The following is an 18,001-nucleotide window of genomic DNA, read 5'->3' on the forward strand; positions in this document are numbered from 1 at the left end:
TGCACCCGCACCGGGCACCAGCGCCAGGCCAGCTGCGCTCCTGCCCGTTCCTGGGGGCCGCGCCCCAGCCCCGCCCGGCACCTCGGCCAGGTGAGTGTCGGCCCAGGGTGGTCCCCGGTCCATCAAGGGCTCTGCCAGGCCAGGCCAGGCCGAGCCGAGCCGAGCCGAGCCGAGCCGAGCCGAGCCGAGCCGAGCCGAGCCGAGCCGAGCCGAGCCGAGCCGCGCCCATCCCATCCCATTCCCAGGCCGGCCCCCGCGGGACGGTGTGGCGGGGCGCGGGGTTGATGGGGCGGAGGGCGTGCCGCTCCCCGTGGATAAAGGCCGGGCGGCGGCGCGGGGCCTCGCAGAACGGTTGGGTTGGGTGGCGGGGGAGGCGACAGCGAGAGCAGGAAAAGGAGAGGGGCCTCCGCTGAGTGCGGCGCTCTTCAATCTCTCTCTCTCCCTCCTTTCCCTCCTTTCCCTCCCTCCCCGCAGGCGGCCGGGCGGGGCGCGGGCGGAGCGCAGCGGATCGAGGAGGCGGAGCGGGGCTGGCCATGAGCACGCAGGCGCGGGGTCAGGGCGCGCGGAGAGCGGCCGATCCCGACGGCGAGATGCCCGCCACCGAGAAGGACCTGGCGGAGGACGCGCCTTGGAAGCGGATCCAGCAGAACACCTTCACCCGCTGGTGTAACGAGCACCTGCGCTGTGTCAATAAGCGCATCGGCAACCTGCAGCATGACCTGAGCGACGGGCTGCGGCTGATCGCACTGCTGGAGGTGCTCAGCCAGAAGCGCATGTACCGCAAGTACCACCAGCGGCCCACCTTCCGCCAGATGCAGCTGGAGAACGTCTCGGTGGCCCTCGAGTTCCTGGAGCGGGAGAGCATCAAGCTGGTCTCCATCGGTGAGTGCGTCCCCGGCGGGCCGTTTTGTTGTTTTCTCGTTTAATTGTGTGTTTTCCTGCGCTGGACCTTTGCCTGGCGGAGCTGTGACGGGGCTCAGGGCAGTGGGGGCTGCGGGCTCGGAAGCTGAGGGGCTTCTGTTTTTAAAGAGCTGGGTGTGCCGTGGGGCTGCCCCACAGCCCGGCTGTCGGGGCTGGCAGGGAGCGCCTGTCCTCCTCAGCGTGCCTCATGATCACTGCTTCATAGGTGAAGCTTTGCTTTCAGGTCTTTCCTGAAGAAACCTAGTGCCGGAGCGTGTTCTCTCCCTGTGCAGGCAGTTCCTCCAGGCACTGACCCCTCCCGCAGCCCGGCAGGGGTGTGCGGCAGGACGATGCTGCTCCAGCTGGGCGTACCTGGGCTCCGGCACGGTGCTGGAGCCAGACTCTCACGGCTGTGCAGAAATAGCTGCAGCCGTAGGTAGGATAGGAGACTGGGGAGACTTTGCTCACCACAGCCCAGTAGATGATGCCAGTGTTCAGATTAGCATTGATGCCTAAGCACAGTTGCAACTTTTGAACAGGATTGCACTTTCTCCTCAGTCTTTCTGCTGCGATAAGTTACGGCAGGAAATGTTCAAGGAACCCTGCTAAGCCCAGGAATGGGTGCTTTGAGCTACTGCCGCCTAGGCTGGCATGAGATTTGCCTGCCTGTGCCGTACTGGGGCGTACAGTTGGTTGATAGCTGGTAGTTTGGAGACGAAGGCTGCTGGCATGCACGTTGGATTGCGGATGATCCCTCAGGAATGCATTCGGTGACCGTTTGGGGAAAAGCTCAGGTGTGGCCATAACGTAGTCTGTAAAGCAGTAATTTGAATGCCTGAGAGATCTCTGGGAAGGAATGTGAATGCCTTTTCTAGCTCTTTGCCAGATAACTATAACTACTGCTTCCTGATGATTCTGGCCTCGATGAATTGCACAGCTGAATTTGTAGAGTGTAGCTCTCCTCAGTTGTCTAAAATGCTTGGCCAAGGTAAAAGCTGTTTCTCTTCAAAGGCTTTAACTACAATAGCAAGAAAATAGAAACTTCTCCAGTTTGGGGGAGACCTAGCCCTCTCTGGAATCCTGTAGCTCAGTACCCACTTCTTCCCCTCTGCTAGTGTGTAAAAGCAGCTTTGTACAAGAAGTGAGGACTGTTGGTCCCAAGTAGCTGATTGTCCTCCTGGCAGAACAGCTAACTTGCAGCTGGGAATGAAGCTGGTGCTAATTATTTACTTAGAGATGGAGTCCCTTTGCACTCAGTGGGGTTCGAATTGCAGCTGCGGATTCCTGGGCTGAGCTTTTGCTAACATCAGAGCTCACCTTTCTGTGGCAGGTGCTGGACTAGATCCAACACCAGGCCAGCATTCCCCTCCTATTGTATTGTTTTCCCTAGAAAAATGTTGTTGCTCCAGCTGCCTTCCTCTTTGTCTGTGGAACTTCCCGAGGGTGACGGACTTGGGAGATCAAGGCTGCTCCAGTCAGGTCTGGCTTTCAGTGACTTCCATTCTAGAAATGCTGCTGCAGCAGCACAGCTCCTTTACATGGTTAGGCTGAACTGCAGGGTATCTGTAATTGTTTAAGACGTGTCTATTTGTTTTACAGCTTACTTGCTTTGTGTTGGTTATTAAAAAACCAAATAAAATTTAAAAAACCCAAACCATGAGAAAACTTGAAGCTTTGAGAGAATGGAATGACTATGACTGCTAATGCTTTTGCCATATCCCAGCCTCTGCATGAAGGAGTGTACAGCTCCATCAGTGCTCTGCCACCTGAGCTGGAGCCAAGGAGTAGCACAGGAGCCCTACTGTACAGTCCTGGATAAACTGAGCCTGTCCTGAAAAAACACTCTGAATGCCCTTTCCAAAAAAGACATTCTGAGTGAGCCTTGCAGTGCTCTGCTGGGTTGAAGGGCCAAAGCCCTTGGCACCTGTCCTGCAGATGCAGCGTCCACTGGGATCACTACCTGTCCTTGGTGTGTTTTCCCCTGCAGGTTCTGAAGACCTTGAGGCTTTCTTTTTTTTCTACTGTTTAGTCTCTTTTGTGTTGTTGAACAAAACCAGGGCCATTGCAGACCCTGGAGCTGAAGTGAAAAAAAAAACAACTAGTAAAGGCTCTAGGTGGAGAACTTTTATGACCAGGTTGGTCTTTAGGGCCTGGGGTGTTTAGGGCCAACTCTGAGCCAAATCAACTGGGGAAACCTGACAGCTGCGCCTGCTGGATTTCTGGCATTAATAATGCCATCAGACCTCTGCTAAGTGGATGCAGTGCCTGTTCCAGTTATTATTTAACTTCCAGGAACATTTTGGAAGCCATGTGTTATGGCTCAGCTACTGCTGCTATACTACAACCACATTTAAAAACCTTTTCAGTAGCTAGGTTTTGGCATTCAGTGTTTGTCTATTTAAAATAAGTCTGCCTATACACAGTGTTTGACCACAACCCTTTCTGGATGCACATTAGAAGCCCAACCTCTCCTGCTGCTGTTACCCTTTGTTTAGTCTCTGCTCAAAGTCTTTTGCTAGTTTCAGGAAGCTTTTCTTCTAGGCATGAAGTGTCTCCACTTCAATGCAAAATTGACTGTATGTATGATCTACTGTAAAAAAGACCATAAAACGCGTAGGTGCTTTGTGCCATCCAGCAAAGATGGGAGTGAATGCTCTGAAAAAACTGCTGTGAGAGGAGGTGACTTCACAGAGCCTTCTTCTGAAAGTGAGGTGGCTGCTGTGCTGCTCAAGTGTTAACAAGTGTTAAGTCTAGCCTTTTTCAGTGTCTGCTAGACTGAGATAATTGCAAATTCCTGGGTGCTGAGTGGCATGCTGCATGACAGGCATTGGGAGTAGGATGCCAGGAATGTAGAGCACAAGGGCTTTCTCTTGGTGAAGGGGCTGATCGACTCTACAGATTGCTTAGCAGAGAAGGGAGGGGAGTTGAAGCTAATTTGGCATTGAGCTTGTCCCTAGCAACCCTGGTAACTGGTAACAGGAGTCAACTCATGTAGCTTAGAAACAGGAGTTGGGAGCCTGAAGCCTGGCAAATGGTTTTGGGGTGACACCTGCCAAGTTGCACCCAGGCTTGCAGCCAGCAGGTCCTAGCTGCAAACTCTGCTGCTCAGTACCTGTTGGCAGTGTTCTCATGGCCACTGCTCATCCAGCAGCCTTGTGTCACTGGTAGAGGGAGGATGGGTGCCAAGCTGCCTTGTTGGGTAAAACTGCTGTCTTGGGCTGCTACAGTCAGATTGAGTGAACTGAAAAATGTGGTTTCTCTGCCAGGTTGCACTTTCACCAGGTAAGTGAGCTGACCTGGCTTGCCTCACAATGGCAGGATGTGAAGTGGCAGTGAAAGTCAGTGGATGGGCAGTGGCATGTCTGTGCCATGGCAGTAGGATCCACTGCTGGCTGTGGCTACTGTTGTGTGATTTGTTTACAGATTTGTCTCTCTGGTGATCCTGTGTCCTGCTGCAGTGCCTGCAGGGAGTTCAGCTATGCCAGGAAGGAGATGGGTGAGGAGAGGATGGGGTTATAATCATGGTCAGTTGGTACTTGCCTCATGGTGAGTTTGGTGGTGACATATCCCAGCTGCAGGAGTACTGACCAAACATAACCTGTGCATTGGGTGGGGTTTTGGTTAATGATCAAGTACTTGATGCACACACTGTGGTCTATAGTGTGCTTAAGGTGAAAGACCTGTGAGTCTGAGGACCTTATAGAAATCTCATTTTAGGAAAACAGTTGAAAACCAACTTTCTTCCCTATGCTGCTGATACATTAAAGAGTGACAAAACAAACTGTACATTTCTAGAGGGAAAACTAGTCTCTTGTCAAACAGTAAATGTGTTGTCCTGTAATGCTTAGAGCTAGGTCCTTGCAAACTGAAAAAAGAAAATGTGTTTTCAGCCTGTGTACATTTAAGGGCTCTTTGTCTCACTCAATGTTCTATTAACACATCCTAAAGAGTTAGTCAAAATACGCTTGCATTTTGTCTGCCACTTATCTGTGACTTCCCTGGATGCTGCTTTCTGGAAAATATCCAGTGTGTCTTGGAAGCAGATTTCTGCTTCTTGGAAATATGACACTCCTTCCCCTTGAAAATAATTTTTGATAGATGTGCAATGGACCTCTTTGCTGGAGGTGGCTTCAGCTTTGGAAGGTACTTGGTCTGCTCAGGACCTTCTGTTTCAGTGGTTGGACTGCTGGTGTAATGAATAAGTGCCTTTGCCTGAACTATGAGTTCCAAGTTACAGGAGACTTTAAGGTAGCTTACACAGACTGTTCTTGCATTCTTTTACATATGAGCGGAAACTTGTAAAGTGATCAAACTTGAGTAAAATTACTTAGGGCCAGCTAGACTAATGTGCTAAACAGCTTTTTCATTTAAGGCACTGAAGGCTATGCCAGCTATTCAAGATGGACTGAACTCTTAACTTAACTGCTCCTTATTCTAATGCCACGTCCTGGTCCTGTATTGACTTACATGAGGATGTTTAAATCTAAATGGGTTAGGATAACTCTTTTCTAGCCTACAACTGTAACCTAAGAATGTGGTTAGCCTTGTGTGTGGTCATGCTGCGATGTTGCCAGCATTGTTCTGTGTCTGCTCCAAGCAATGGGAAGTAAAACAATGGTCTCTGAATCCCCCAGGCTGCAGAAGAATTCTGTTTTCTCTCTGCTGTTCAGAAAAAGACTTTGATGAGCAGCTAGTTTGGGTCCCGAACAAGGGTCTGCTAGGTTTAGACCACTAATCCACGTTTAGCAAGCACACCAGAGCAAAAGTGTTTTTGCTGGTTATGCTGGAGTGAACAAACCTCTGCTGTACTGTGATGCTTACCAGGTCCCTGCCACCAGCACCAAGTGGCCCTGTCTTCCTTGATTGCCTGCCATGATAGAGAGCTCATGAATATGTCACCTGAGTCATAAGTCATTACAGTAAAAAAGACACAGAGCTCAGGGAATTGGTGTTTGGCTCTGTCTGGTGTGGTACCAGTGTGCCTGAAAAGCCTGTCACAGTGGCTCTTGCTTACAAAGCATTGAGCATGACTCTGACTGTTGGTGATGTAGGCAGGCTTTCTGTAGACAAACTGTAGGTGCCTTTCTTGCTTTTTTTGTGTCCTCTGATAGTACTGTGGGTCCTGTTCTAGAGTACCCACCCATGGGGAGGAGGAGTGCTCCATGGTAGTGATGGTGGGTGGAAGTAGATGGGGTGGGTAGCTGCAATCAGCTTGGATGTGGCAAGAAAAACGGAACTGGATATACCAAGTGTCTCTGCCAGAGAAAGGAAGTGCTGTGTAGCTGGATGTTAACTGCTGTGGGAAGACTCAAACCCAAAATATATGTAGAAAAGACTAGGGGGAGGCACCACCTACCCTTGTTAGGAGATCTGAGCAGTGAGGTACAGCTTTCACTATATGGCACTGCTTAGCTTGCTGCACGCTGAATTTCTGCTAATGGTCAAAAGTGGTGGGTGAACAATGTGTGTGTTTAGGTGGTGTTTGGAGGAATAAGAGCAGCAGTTTCATGAAGATGCTGTGTCTGAGAAACTTGTGCTAGCTGCTTCTGTATCTTTTCTCAATTGCTGTACTTGTCTGTCTGTGTGCGTGGTAAACGTGGATACTCACCCGACCCTCTTGCGCCCACCCCACTGGGTGGGGTGAGTAGAGCTACCCTTGCTCTTCCTGGGAAGTTGATCTCAGGTTCAGAGTTGAGTCCACTGAGATCTGAGGTTCTGTGCAATGGGCTAAGCAAGCTCTGCCTGTTTATTTGGATTTGTGCAATGAAACTCTAGTGAGTTTTTCCCCCTAGGTTCTGCTTCTGGGGACTTGGTGAAAGATTTTCTTTCCCCTCAAGGCAAAAGTTTGTATAGTTGCACTCCTGCTTGTTTGTGTTCCTTCTAAGGAAGAACTCGTGCTCTGTAATCTATTAGGGAGGACTTTCTTCTAGGTCATCATTAGGAGATAAATCCCAGTTCTGTACTCAAAAGCCTTGCAGTAAGTGTATGCTGTATCTTAACCAGATAGTTTTCTGGGCTCTGATGTGGTCTATAACCTGTCTGTCAGCCTCCCTTGGCTCTCTGTTCCTCCTGCAGCTAACCTTGAATTTTGAAGATGCCTACATAATATCTAGTACATCACAGTGAGGATTGGATCTACTGTGGTGGGCTTTGGGTTCACCTAATGGATTGCAAATCCTTGTGTAAGCACTATTCTGCTGTAAGCAGTTGAAGTCTAACATCCACAGTGAGATGTATGCTATGTCTAGTTCCTACTGTTCTTGTACATGGTAACTGGGATACAATCACTGCAAAAATAAACTGGATTTTTTGTGTCAGTGAATACAGGCTAGGCCACTTCAAACAGCAGCCAAATGAAATTTTGCCCAAGTTCCTGGGGAAGCAAGGGTTTGCCTGGCACATCCTCCCTTGTGGTGAGTAAGGCAGCAGACACTGCCCTGGGCTGCCTGTGAGTGAGCAGAGGGTGGAGTAGCTGAATCCTGTCTCCCCTGGTGTGATGGGTTGAAGTTCTTTGAACCTCCTGCTGATACTGACTGCCCTTGAAAGAAAACAGCTGTGTCTCTCTGAAGTGTGTGAGAAGAACGGCCACACAAGCAGCTGCACTGTCTAGTTACTAGTGGGATGCTTCCTCTGAGTCAGGTGATGGCCCTTTGCTGTTCCTTACAACCTGGAGAAGTAGACAACTAAACTAATGGGAAAGAACCAATAAATACAGAAGTCAATCTCTTACTTTGAAGCATAAATTCAGCAGATACTTCAGAGTTAATTTGTCTGGGTCACTGAAATATAGCAAGTTTTACTGATCAGGCTGGTGAGTTGGTAGTGGCGGAGCTTTGACCATCCAGGCAGTGCCTTTCTTGCACAGGGACGAGCTGTTTTCATCTAACAGCAGCAGCAGGTTGCATGAGCTCTCCTGCCAACGTTACCCAGTAACAGCACAAAAATGACTGTGGGCTGCAATGACATCATGGGCTGTGGCTCCTTCTCCCTCGCTTCAGGCCATGCTGTAAATCATGACGCATTTATTTGTCAGAGCATTGAATTACTGTGGCATGAGCTGGCCAGGCTGCGTGGCAGCACCGTTCCCAAATGATGGCTCCTCTGAGGGTGAGGTGGGCACAGACTGCCACACAGACACTCAGCCTGCCTGCTGAGAGGGGCAAATTGGGCAATGGCTGTTGCAGCACGTCCCACTGTCACATTGCTGCGGTTGGTTCTGGCATGGTGAGGGTGCTGGGCTAAGCAGAGGCTGTCAGCTGCCCTCTGTCTCCCCATCCTGCTGGGGTGGCTCTTGCTGCATCCTGCTTGCCTGGGTGGGGTGCAGGCATTTGCAACACTGGCCACAGCCCTCTGCATGGCTGCTCTGCTGCAGAGCAGCAGCTGAAAGCACTGGAGGCAACTGCTAGTCCACACACAGCTGATGTGCTTCCACACACTTTTTGTGCTGAAACTTGTGTGATGAGCTTTGGGCTGAGCTATTAAATGCTGCTCTGAAATGCCAACTCCTGTCCTTTTGCATTGGTGCTGTGAGCACGTCTGGCCCTGGGGGCTGCCCCAGCCTGACCTGGGGGTAGGAAGCTGGTGGCTGCTCTCCTCTGCACCTCACAGCCCACAGCAATTTCGGGCTACCCTGTGTGCTTGTGGCTGCCTACTGGTTTTGATTAGTCTGTGGCCTCTCTTGTAAGGAGATAATGTATTCTGCATTTCTGAGCCTACATAAAATGCACTGTTGTAGTTGGTGGGCCCAACATGAGCAAGTGGTGAGCTATGTTATGTACAGTATGTTGTGTCTGCTCTGGGGCCCTGCAGCAGAAGGCAAACACCCGTGATATGTGCATTTGAAGGTTATTCAAACACAGAAGAGGAAATGCTGTTCCCCTCGGCTAGATACTGACTTGCTCTATCTGTGTTTCCTTTAATTGGTGTAATTAACTGTTTTGCATTCCCTTTTCTCACAACGACCTTGCAGTAGTAGGTGCAGCAGTTTTAGTGGACTTTCCATAGGCAAATACTGGCAAGCCAGATCTTGGAACTAATTTAAATCTCAGTGCTAAAACATGCTGGTACATCTTGGAGGTGAGCTTTAGCTTTGCAGAGATCCTTCCTTTGTTATAAGGTGAATGATAAGAGCAGGTTTCCCTAGTCTCAGACTACAGGAGCAAAGAGCCTGAACTGGGGTATATGTGCAGGGTCCTGCATTTGTCTTTGACATATCTTCCACACTGGGAACTGACAGTATAATAAATACACCTTGTATCTGTCATGGTGTGAGACACAAATCTTGGATTTATCTCTGCTTTTGGTCCTCGCTACAGAACAGGAAATGCTGGCTTGCTAAACAAAATTGGTGTCTAACTGTCATCTTGATGGTGCAGGGTATCATATGTTGCCTCACCATCACAGCTAGACAATGAATTTCTGTAGTTTCTCTGTGAAACTAGAAGTAATGCTGCGTGTTGGTCTCCCAAATAATCTGAAGTCCAGGCATCTTTGAGCCTCCTTCAGCACCTGGGTGTTCCTGAAGGGCTGCTGTTTGCTGATGTCACTCTAGTTATAGCAGCTCTCTGGGCAGTTGTTACTTCCCCAGACATGGCTTGTTACCAAATTCCCTTGTGGGGGACAAGCTAATGTCTGAGCAGACTTAAAATACCATCTGTGGGAAGACTCGGGATGTTAATCGTGTTGTTTCAGTTTTGTTCCGGCTGTTGATTGCCAGAGTGGTTGCATGCAAATATCCTATAGCTCATGTAACCACTAGAACAAGATCAATGATCTAATTAAAAGTCAAATAGAAACAGCTTTAGCTGTCTCTGGGGGTTATTGCTTTTGGTAACTCTTTTAGGCATGTAGTAAAAATGCAGCTATGAAGAAGCAGAAAATCTAGGCTGATGACTGTCAGGAAAATTTGTGATGATGTTTAAAAAGGCAGTGACTTCTGGTGCCACAGCTGGAGCTCACCAGTGCTGGACACTGCTACTGTCAGAAGTCAGGACTAAGACATGGAGGCTTTTAAACCAGGATTGGAGGACCCTCTATGGTGGTGCTACCTTAATGCTCTCAGTACTTTGTGATCATGTGTTCCTGTGCTATTTAGTGCTGACTTATGTGAGTTCTATGCTCTTAACAGAGGATGCAGGATATGTGCTGGACAACTGAACACTGACATTGAACTTGGGTGGCCAAAGGGAGGAGGGTAAGTTGCCACAGCCCAATACAGCTGCTTTGGAGAAGACCCCAGCTTGCAGAGGTTGCTGCATGTTGATAAACCAGCTCCTGTACTAATAGTACTTCTCTGGCCTAACCTGAGTGCTGAGCAGGAGCAGGGATAGCTCAGTCAAAGTGCTAGTGACCAAGTGAATTGTCTACTTGGTGGGAGGCCAGAGTCAGGTGATCCAGGAGTGCCTGCAGATCCCCAAGCTGCAGTGTGCCTGCAGCTCCCAGGTGGCCAGTTAATGTTTTTTGCTTCCAAAAAACATAGAAGAGCCTGAGGTAGTCTTCTAGTGGTCCAGGTTCTCTCCAAATACACGAGTGAAGAAACACTGATTGCATTCAGCTCTCAGCCATGTACAGCAGGGTGGCTCAGCATGCCCATGGTGCTGTCACACTGGATGATCTGTGGCTGCTCAGTGAGCATTGCTGAGCATGCTAATGACTTGCAGACTTCTGCAGCTATAGGGATAGAAGCATGTGCTACTCCTGGACAAGGGTATTACAAAGACCTTGTCCCATAGAATTAACTGCTTTGCCATTGGGATTCTCACTGCAGTATATCCCAATCTGCTGCTTTCTTGAAAGAGGCAGTTTGGAGCTACTCTGTGAGGGTTGTGTCATGGAGAAGGTTTGCTTTGCTGTGAAAGCACTATGAGCAGGAGACTTGAGTGAGGAGCTGCTAGTTCAGTCCCTGTAAACAGTGGAGATGTCTGGGATTTCCTGGGTGGAAAGCTCTGCTGATTGACTCTTGATTCAAACAGGGAAGCCCACTGAAGTTAGTGGCATAAAGCCCTACTTCAACACTTCAGGTTTTACCGTGGCTTTGTAGCCCAGCTCTGAGTTTGGTGTTTGAGTAAAGAAATATGTCTTCTGATATAGATAAATAACTGAATAAAACGATGTCCCTCTGAAAGGTTTTATTTGCAAAGAGGAAAAAATGAGCTGCTTCACACAGTGCTGCAGCTATTGGTTGAAACCACTGCCTAAGGCAGAGGAAGTGCAAATATTTAAATTAACCAGCTTTATTACTTAAACATAGGATTTAACAAGCTGCAGTATATTTCTTATTCTTCCTGTAAGAAAAGTAACTCAGACTTCTGAAGCAGTACCTGGTTAGCAGCAGTATTTAAGCTCAAATGTAGAAGCTGAAAGAAGCAGCCCAGACTTCCTCTGGGAGTAAGGTAAACACGTGTGGGACTCTTGTTGGGGCTGGATGGATGTAAAAGTACGCCAGTAAACATTTTTCAGGGTGAAATGGAGGAATTGCTAAAAAACAATGTTGTCTAACCCTGCATCAAACCTGGTAGGTACCTGGAAGAGGTATGGGAGATCAGACAGAGCAATGTAGCTTGTGAAGTTGCTGCAACTATTCTTTCCAGCTCTAGAAGAATTGCCTCTGGAGCCGGTGCTCTACATTTTTAGTGTTGTGTTAAAAATGTGAAATACAATAGGCTTGCAAATGTGAACAGTGTGAGACTGCAGATTAAAAATGGGATCCTGCAGCTGGATTTGGGTCATTGCCTGCACCTTTCTTGGTCAGCATGTGTGTGATGGAGTGCTGTCCCTGAAGACTAGGGAGAGATCTGCAAGCTTGTGAAGTTTGGAAAGACTTGTATGAAGCCTTTAGTTGGAGGATTTGAAGTCCAGCCTCTGAGAGGAAGGGTAGTATCCCTCTGAGCACTGGCTAGTTTGGAAACTGTTAGCAGCCAGAGCCTGTTATGGCTGAGCAGCTCCTGACTAAGTTGGGTTAGGCTGATGGTGTCAGATGAGCAGACCTGCCTCTGTGTTTTGCTAGGAGAGTGACAGGATGGCCCCTGAGCAGAGCCCTGGCATGGCACAGGACCACAGCACAGGAGAGTAGTTCTGGGGCCTGGGGTGAGATGGGGACTTGGACTATTTGGGGCCATGCAGAATGCACACATTTGAAGCAAAGCTTTGGTGAGGGCAGGGAGTGAGTTTGGGTGGGAGGTATGGGGGTATGGTTTGCATGAGCGGGTGTCACACAGCTGGGGCTAATGTGTGCTCAGGCTGTGCCATTAATCCCAGCTGGTCCTCTTTAAGGTGCTTGGAGACCACCTGTGCACACTGTGCCTCCGCAGACTCAGCACCGTGTTCTGCTCATGAAAGCTCCTCTCAGAAGAGGTCTGTCTGATAGTGGCTGCCACAGTTGGATGAATTATCTGGGCCTCAAGCCAAGCGTCTATTCCTTATGTTAGCGGCTTGTAGCTGAAACTGCATAAACACAGCACTGTCGTGTGTGGGGTGTTAAACACACAGGGCTCAAATCCGCACGGTGCAGGGGAGAGCCTGGTGTGATGTGCAGATGGAGGTGTGTTTACTGTCTTGCACAAGCATACAGAAATGTGTTCCATCTTCATTGTTTCCCCAGAAAGAGGGGGAGAGCATTTTTTCTTCAAGATACAGCACACAATATTGTTTACTTAAGAATTGGAATTTCAGGAAGAAAGCAACCCCATTCCTTCTTGGAGAGGGCTAGATATGGTTTCCAGGGGGGTAGAGGGTAGGTGTCTGCATGTGAAAGCTCATGGGGGATTAAATTTAGCTCGCTTATGCACAGAAGCTTGAAGACACCTTCATAATGGTCATGGAAAAGCAGCAATACTTTCCAGGCCATGCATGTGTTTGTAGTGACTGTGTCCTGCACATCCTTGCTCAGTGTGCAGCTGCAGAAAGCAGCCTGGCTTTGTGTCACCCCCTCCTGCTTGACATTCACATGGCAATGCTGTGGTGATGGCTGTAGCTTGAAGACAGGATAAGGGCTCATTTTAGGTGTTTCACATCATCACAGCAGTGTTGAAGGGCAGTGGCCTGGTGGGACAGTTCTGGTGTTGGGGTGTGTGGGTTTTGGGCTACTTCTGGTGCTGTGTGTTTGTGTTGAGTGAGTACTATGTCTGAATGTCAAAATGAACTGATGAAATTCACATTTGGGGGGTAATTCCAAACTGCCTGTTCCAATCTGCACTGAAGGTACAATTGTCATGTCATAGTTTAAGCCCAGCCAGCAACTCAGCCCCACACAGCTGCTCACTCACTTCTCTGCTGTGGGATGGGGGAGAGAATTGGAAGAGTAAAAGTGGGAAAACTCGTGTGTTGAGATGAAGACAGTTTAATAAGCAAAGCAAGGCATTTATTCACCACTTCCTATGGTCAGGAAGGTGTTCAGCCATCTGTCATGTGTAATGGTTACTGGGGAAGGCAGGTGACATCACTCCAAATGTCCCCCCTGCTTCTCTCTTCTGGTTTTGTGCTGAGCATGGTGTTATATAGTATGGGGTATCCCTTGAGTCACTGGGGATCTGCTGTCCCCTCCCAATTTCTTCTGCATCCCCAGCCAACTTGCTGGTGGGGTGAGAGACAGAAAATGCCTTGATGCTGTGTAAGCATTGCTCAGCAGTAACAAAAACATCCTTGTGTTATTAGCATGGTTTTCAGCACAAATGCAAAACCCAGCCCTGTTCCAGCTACTGTGAAGAAAATTCACTCTACCCCAGCCAAACTGAGCAGAGCATGTTAAAATTAATTACCTTGCCTGTTGCTTCTCAGGGAAATGGTTGGACAGTGATAGCTGGATCAACTCTGTCATTAAGCTGCAGAGCATCTGTAGGATGGTACCTGGGCTTACATGCTTCAAAACAAGCCTGCATAGAGCAGTGCTGTTAGGTGCTTAGAATCAGACATGATCAAAACTGAGAAAAACCACAAATCTTTTGTAAAGCAAAGTAACTGGTAGGTTACTTTCTGATGTGTTACTTACCCCAAACCACAAAATGTGCTCCAATCCTCAGTACTTTGGTGCTGCAGTGCAGAGTGGAGATGGGTTGAGCTGTGCAGGGCTGCATGAATGGGGATTTCCTTTGAACAGCCCTGTGCACAGTGAATCACAGTCAGTGTAGCAATTCTGGTTTCAAATGGAAAAATTGAATCTTGGTGTATGTTGTGGCCAAGGATTTCCCCAAACAGTAATCAGTTCTGATAATTTCAAATGTGTTGGTTTTGGCTTCACAAAGTCCAACCCTTGCAGCTTTTGTGCCTGGCGTCTGTTACACAGGAGATGTTAGACAGCCCTATCTGAATAGGCTCATTTATCTCTGCAAGATTTTACATGCTGTTTCATATAACTATCTTGACCTACCCCCAGTGTGAATAAACACGTTGTTAGTAGCACAGAGGTCACTTTGGTGCCTGGAAACCTCTGCATTATTACATTGCTTCTTTGGTCTTGCTGAGGCATCTTTTTTTTTGTTTGGTTGGGGATTTTTTTGGTTTTGGTTTTTTATTTATTTGGTTGGTTTTTTGGGTTTTTTTTTGTTTTTTGTAGCCCTGTCTTCCAATTATTTTCTCTCCAGTGTCTGAGGTGCCTGAGGGTGGACCTTCCTGTTATCCCCTGCCCTGAAGATTGGTAACGTTCATTCATTAATGTGAGATACAGAACAACACTAACGACTCTGCCAGCCTCTGGGAGGTCTTTGCAGGAACTAGACAGGTTTTTGACCTTGATGAGACCTGAAGTAACCTGAGATTTAGGATTACCTTAATCCTACAGAGATGCTTACAGCACTCTTAAGCTTCAGAGACAGTTTGTAGCTTTGTTGTGTCACTTGCATTGTTCTGGCACTAGAGTTGTTTTTTTCAGTTCAGCCCTTCTGAAAGAGGCTTGGCTTTCTGGTTGTGTATGCCCAAGTTGTGTTGTGAGGACCTGCTTTTTTTTGTTTGCACATGTGAATGAGACAACCTTGAGTTGATCAGACTCCTAGAGAAGTGTTTCTTGTGAGGTGTAGACAATTATACATTTGACTAAAATTTTAACGTCTTGCTTAAACTGAAATTCCTTTCCTGTGAATTGGCTAGTGGTGTTGCTGACTCAGGTGTAGCTGTCTGCTCTGATGGGAAGGTGAAGCCTTCCTGTGCCATGGCAGTAAATGTACTGACTCCTGGAGAGCACAGACCGGGTGTAGGATCATTCCCTTTTCTCTCCTAACTGGAGGAGGGAGGTGTAGTTTGTGTCACATCACTTGGTTTCAAAAGTTGAGCCAAGTGTTTCTCAGCAGAGTGTGATAAAGGCAGGAGGATGCCTTCTTCCCCCTCCCTCCATCATTTAGCAGAAATCCAATTCTGGCATGTTCACTCCCCACTGCAGGGACTTTCCTTCTCAAGTTATTCCTGGATGATTAATTAGCACTTGGACGCCTTGTGCTGTGCTGTTCCCATGGCTTCCTGGAGCTTCCCTCCACCCACCTCTGAGCCTGGGGCTGCTGGGGCTGAGTGTCCATGTGGGTGCTATCCTGAAGCCCTTCTCTACAGCCCCATCCCGTGCTGCCAGGTGCTGTCCGGGGGCGTTCCCAATCTCCTGTTGTCTGTGAGGCTGATGCCGTCAGCCTTGCCATGCTGCTGGCTGTGCTGTCCTGGAGGATGGGGCACTGCTGACTCGAGCCCATGGGGAGCAGAATTGTCCCATGAGCCTTGGACTCCCTTTGCATAGTGAAGCGTGAAGGCTGGCTGCTCTGCCACCCAGCTTCCACTCATTCCTCCCTGGAAACGTGGATCTTTGCCATCGAAGGGTTTGAATGTCACCTGCTGGTTCGGTGCAGTCTGTCCCAGCACAGGCGTGTGGGACCGCGGTGTCCCAGCCGCTCCTGGGGCCGGTAGCAGCACCGGAGGGGCGTTGGGATGAGCTCAGCAGCGGGGAATGTGCTGCGCTGGTGCAGGGGCCGGGCTCACAGGGCCCATTGTGGGGTGGTTTTGGCACTGATGCCGTGGGCGGTGTCGTGCTGTGGCAGGCCCGGAGCCCGCTGTGCCGCTGCCCGTGTATGCGGCGGGAGCTGCAGGTGGGGCACGGGGGTTCCAGCACTGGGGAAAGCCCTTGTGGTGCCTCCTGTGCCCCGGCCGCCGGTGCTCGGCTGTGCCAGGGCTCGAGGTGAGCCGGGGTTTTGGGGTTAGTGTGGCGCTGGCGCTCGCTGCCCGCGGACAAAGCAGCACTCATGGCAACTTGCTGCTCTACAAAGGCAGAACATTCAGACGCCTTCCTTTCTTCCCCCCGCCCCAAAAAGATGTCAGATAATGGGCACAGCATTCCTGTGTGCTGTTCAGCTCGGTATCTGTGCTGCAGTCCTGCAGCTGTGAGTGGGGACCTGCTTGGCTGAAATAGCCACAGTGAATGGCAGCTCTTACTGTTCTGTATTGCATCCTTGCTCACTGCTAATCCCATCCAGCAGCGTGCCAGCAGTGTGGAGCCCTCCTGGTGCTCACAGACAGCATTCACAGCAAGGGTTGGATGTGCACTAACACCTGTCTGCAGCTCTTCCTAGACGTAAGAGTAATGTATTTACCTCCTCATATCCTAACTTGGGATATGGCACTTAAGGCAGCAGAAACCTAGGTGTGTTCAGACTGAAAGTATTAAGGAATTTGATCATAAGCCACCCGCAGTTTGACTATTTTCCCTAGCCGCCTTAAGAATTCCTAATTTTGAAATTCTTGACTTCTCTTTCAAGCCCTCTTGAGTGATTTGAGTTTCTCTTGGAGAAGCTGGGTTGGTTGCTGTTGCTGTTATACTGCTGGCTTAAACTTGCTTTGTGTTATGCCTTTCTCTTCTGGATGTGAGACATGAGTGTTCTCTGGGTACCTATTAAGAAGTTGGGCAGAGCTATTTTAATCTGTACTTTGCTCCTGAGAGCTCCATTGGTTTGATTATTTTTATTCTTTACTGTATTAAAAGTCTGTGTGATGGTTTTTTTTTTTTTTTGCCAAACCTACGCTAAAAGGACTGGATTTGAACTTATTTTTTCAGTTGCCAGCTCCACCTCATGAGATCCTTTCTAGAGCCCCAACAGGCAGTACAGGATGATGTATGCAACAGTGGCCTGAAGTTCTGACATAATTGGTTTCAAATCCAGTTGAAGTAAACACTGTTTTGATAGTTTAAAACCCTCTGAAGTGTAGGGTTTAATATCTCAAATCCAGAGATTTAGATTTGTCTCACAAAGGAATCTTACTATTTTTTTTTTTTAATAACCAATCACCCTGGTAAGCCTAGAAGAAAATGGTTTCTGTCCCTTGCAAAAAAATAACCCCCTATCTTCTTTTCCATCCTCCTGCCTGTGTCTAGATCACCACTCAGTTACTATTCTTACAACCCTCCAGTGAAAAGCCATTCCTCCTCTGGAAAACCTACCTTGTAAAAAGCTTACTAGATCTCTGAGTGTACATGGTGTATCACTTAGACTTCCCGAAGATACACTTCCTCAGGTGGTGGAACCCCTGAGGCTGGTTAGTGAAGCTGAGGAGTGGCTGTGCCTTGGTAGGGTGTGGGTGCTCATCTGGGGGCCAGTGAGCTGAAAGCCCAGGGAGACTCAGGTAGGCTGGTTCTGAGGATCAGCTGTCCTGGGGGTTACAGCACTGCCTGCAAATGCTGCTGAGAGGCAGAGCTGCAGTGGGACTGGAGCTTGTGGCACTTAGAGGCTGGCAGTCACAGCTGGGTATCCACAAACCAGCCCTGTGTGATAGGCACAGCCTGTGCCTCCCTGGGGTGGGCGGCTGCACACGGCAGGGCACAAGAGATGTGCTGGCCCTGAGGATGGGGACCTGGGCTTAAGGGATACTGGAGGAAATGGTTGCAGTATGTTCTCAAAGCACAGAGGAACCCCTGTAATTGATTTAAAGACATATTATCCCTACAGAGGATGTTGCTAATGTCTTTAGCAGACACAGTAAGCCTGTGAACACATACTGTATGCTTCAGCAAAGAATTTCCTTGGGCAGCTTGCTCAGCTCCTTCTCATCTGCATACTTCTGTTTGGCATGTGGCTCTGCTCACTGTGGTGTTTTCTTTGTTCCAGAAGATTAAGCCCTAATCATTCCTTAATTTTTCTGT

General features: G+C 48.8%; 1 protein-coding gene across 4 annotated transcripts in view; it reads left to right on the forward strand.

Moving 5' to 3' along the window:
• Nucleotides 1-533: 533 nt before the first annotated feature.
• FLNB (filamin B) overlaps nucleotides 534-18,001 on the forward strand; it is a 71,021-nt gene continuing 53,553 nt past the window's right edge. For 2 of the 4 annotated variants that reach the window (XM_036390794.1, XM_036390795.2), the window contains exon 1: nucleotides 534-882. In XM_036390794.1, the coding sequence (XP_036246687.1) occupies nucleotides 534-882 (349 nt within the window). Of the gene's footprint in view, nucleotides 883-4,138; nucleotides 4,183-18,001 lie in introns of those variants that run through there. The other 2 variants (XM_054516003.1, XM_036390796.1) reach the window with 2 other exon arrangements.

This window comes from Molothrus ater, chromosome 11, assembly GCF_012460135.2.
Source record: "Molothrus ater isolate BHLD 08-10-18 breed brown headed cowbird chromosome 11, BPBGC_Mater_1.1, whole genome shotgun sequence".
Taxonomy (NCBI): Eukaryota; Metazoa; Chordata; class Aves; order Passeriformes; family Icteridae; genus Molothrus; species Molothrus ater.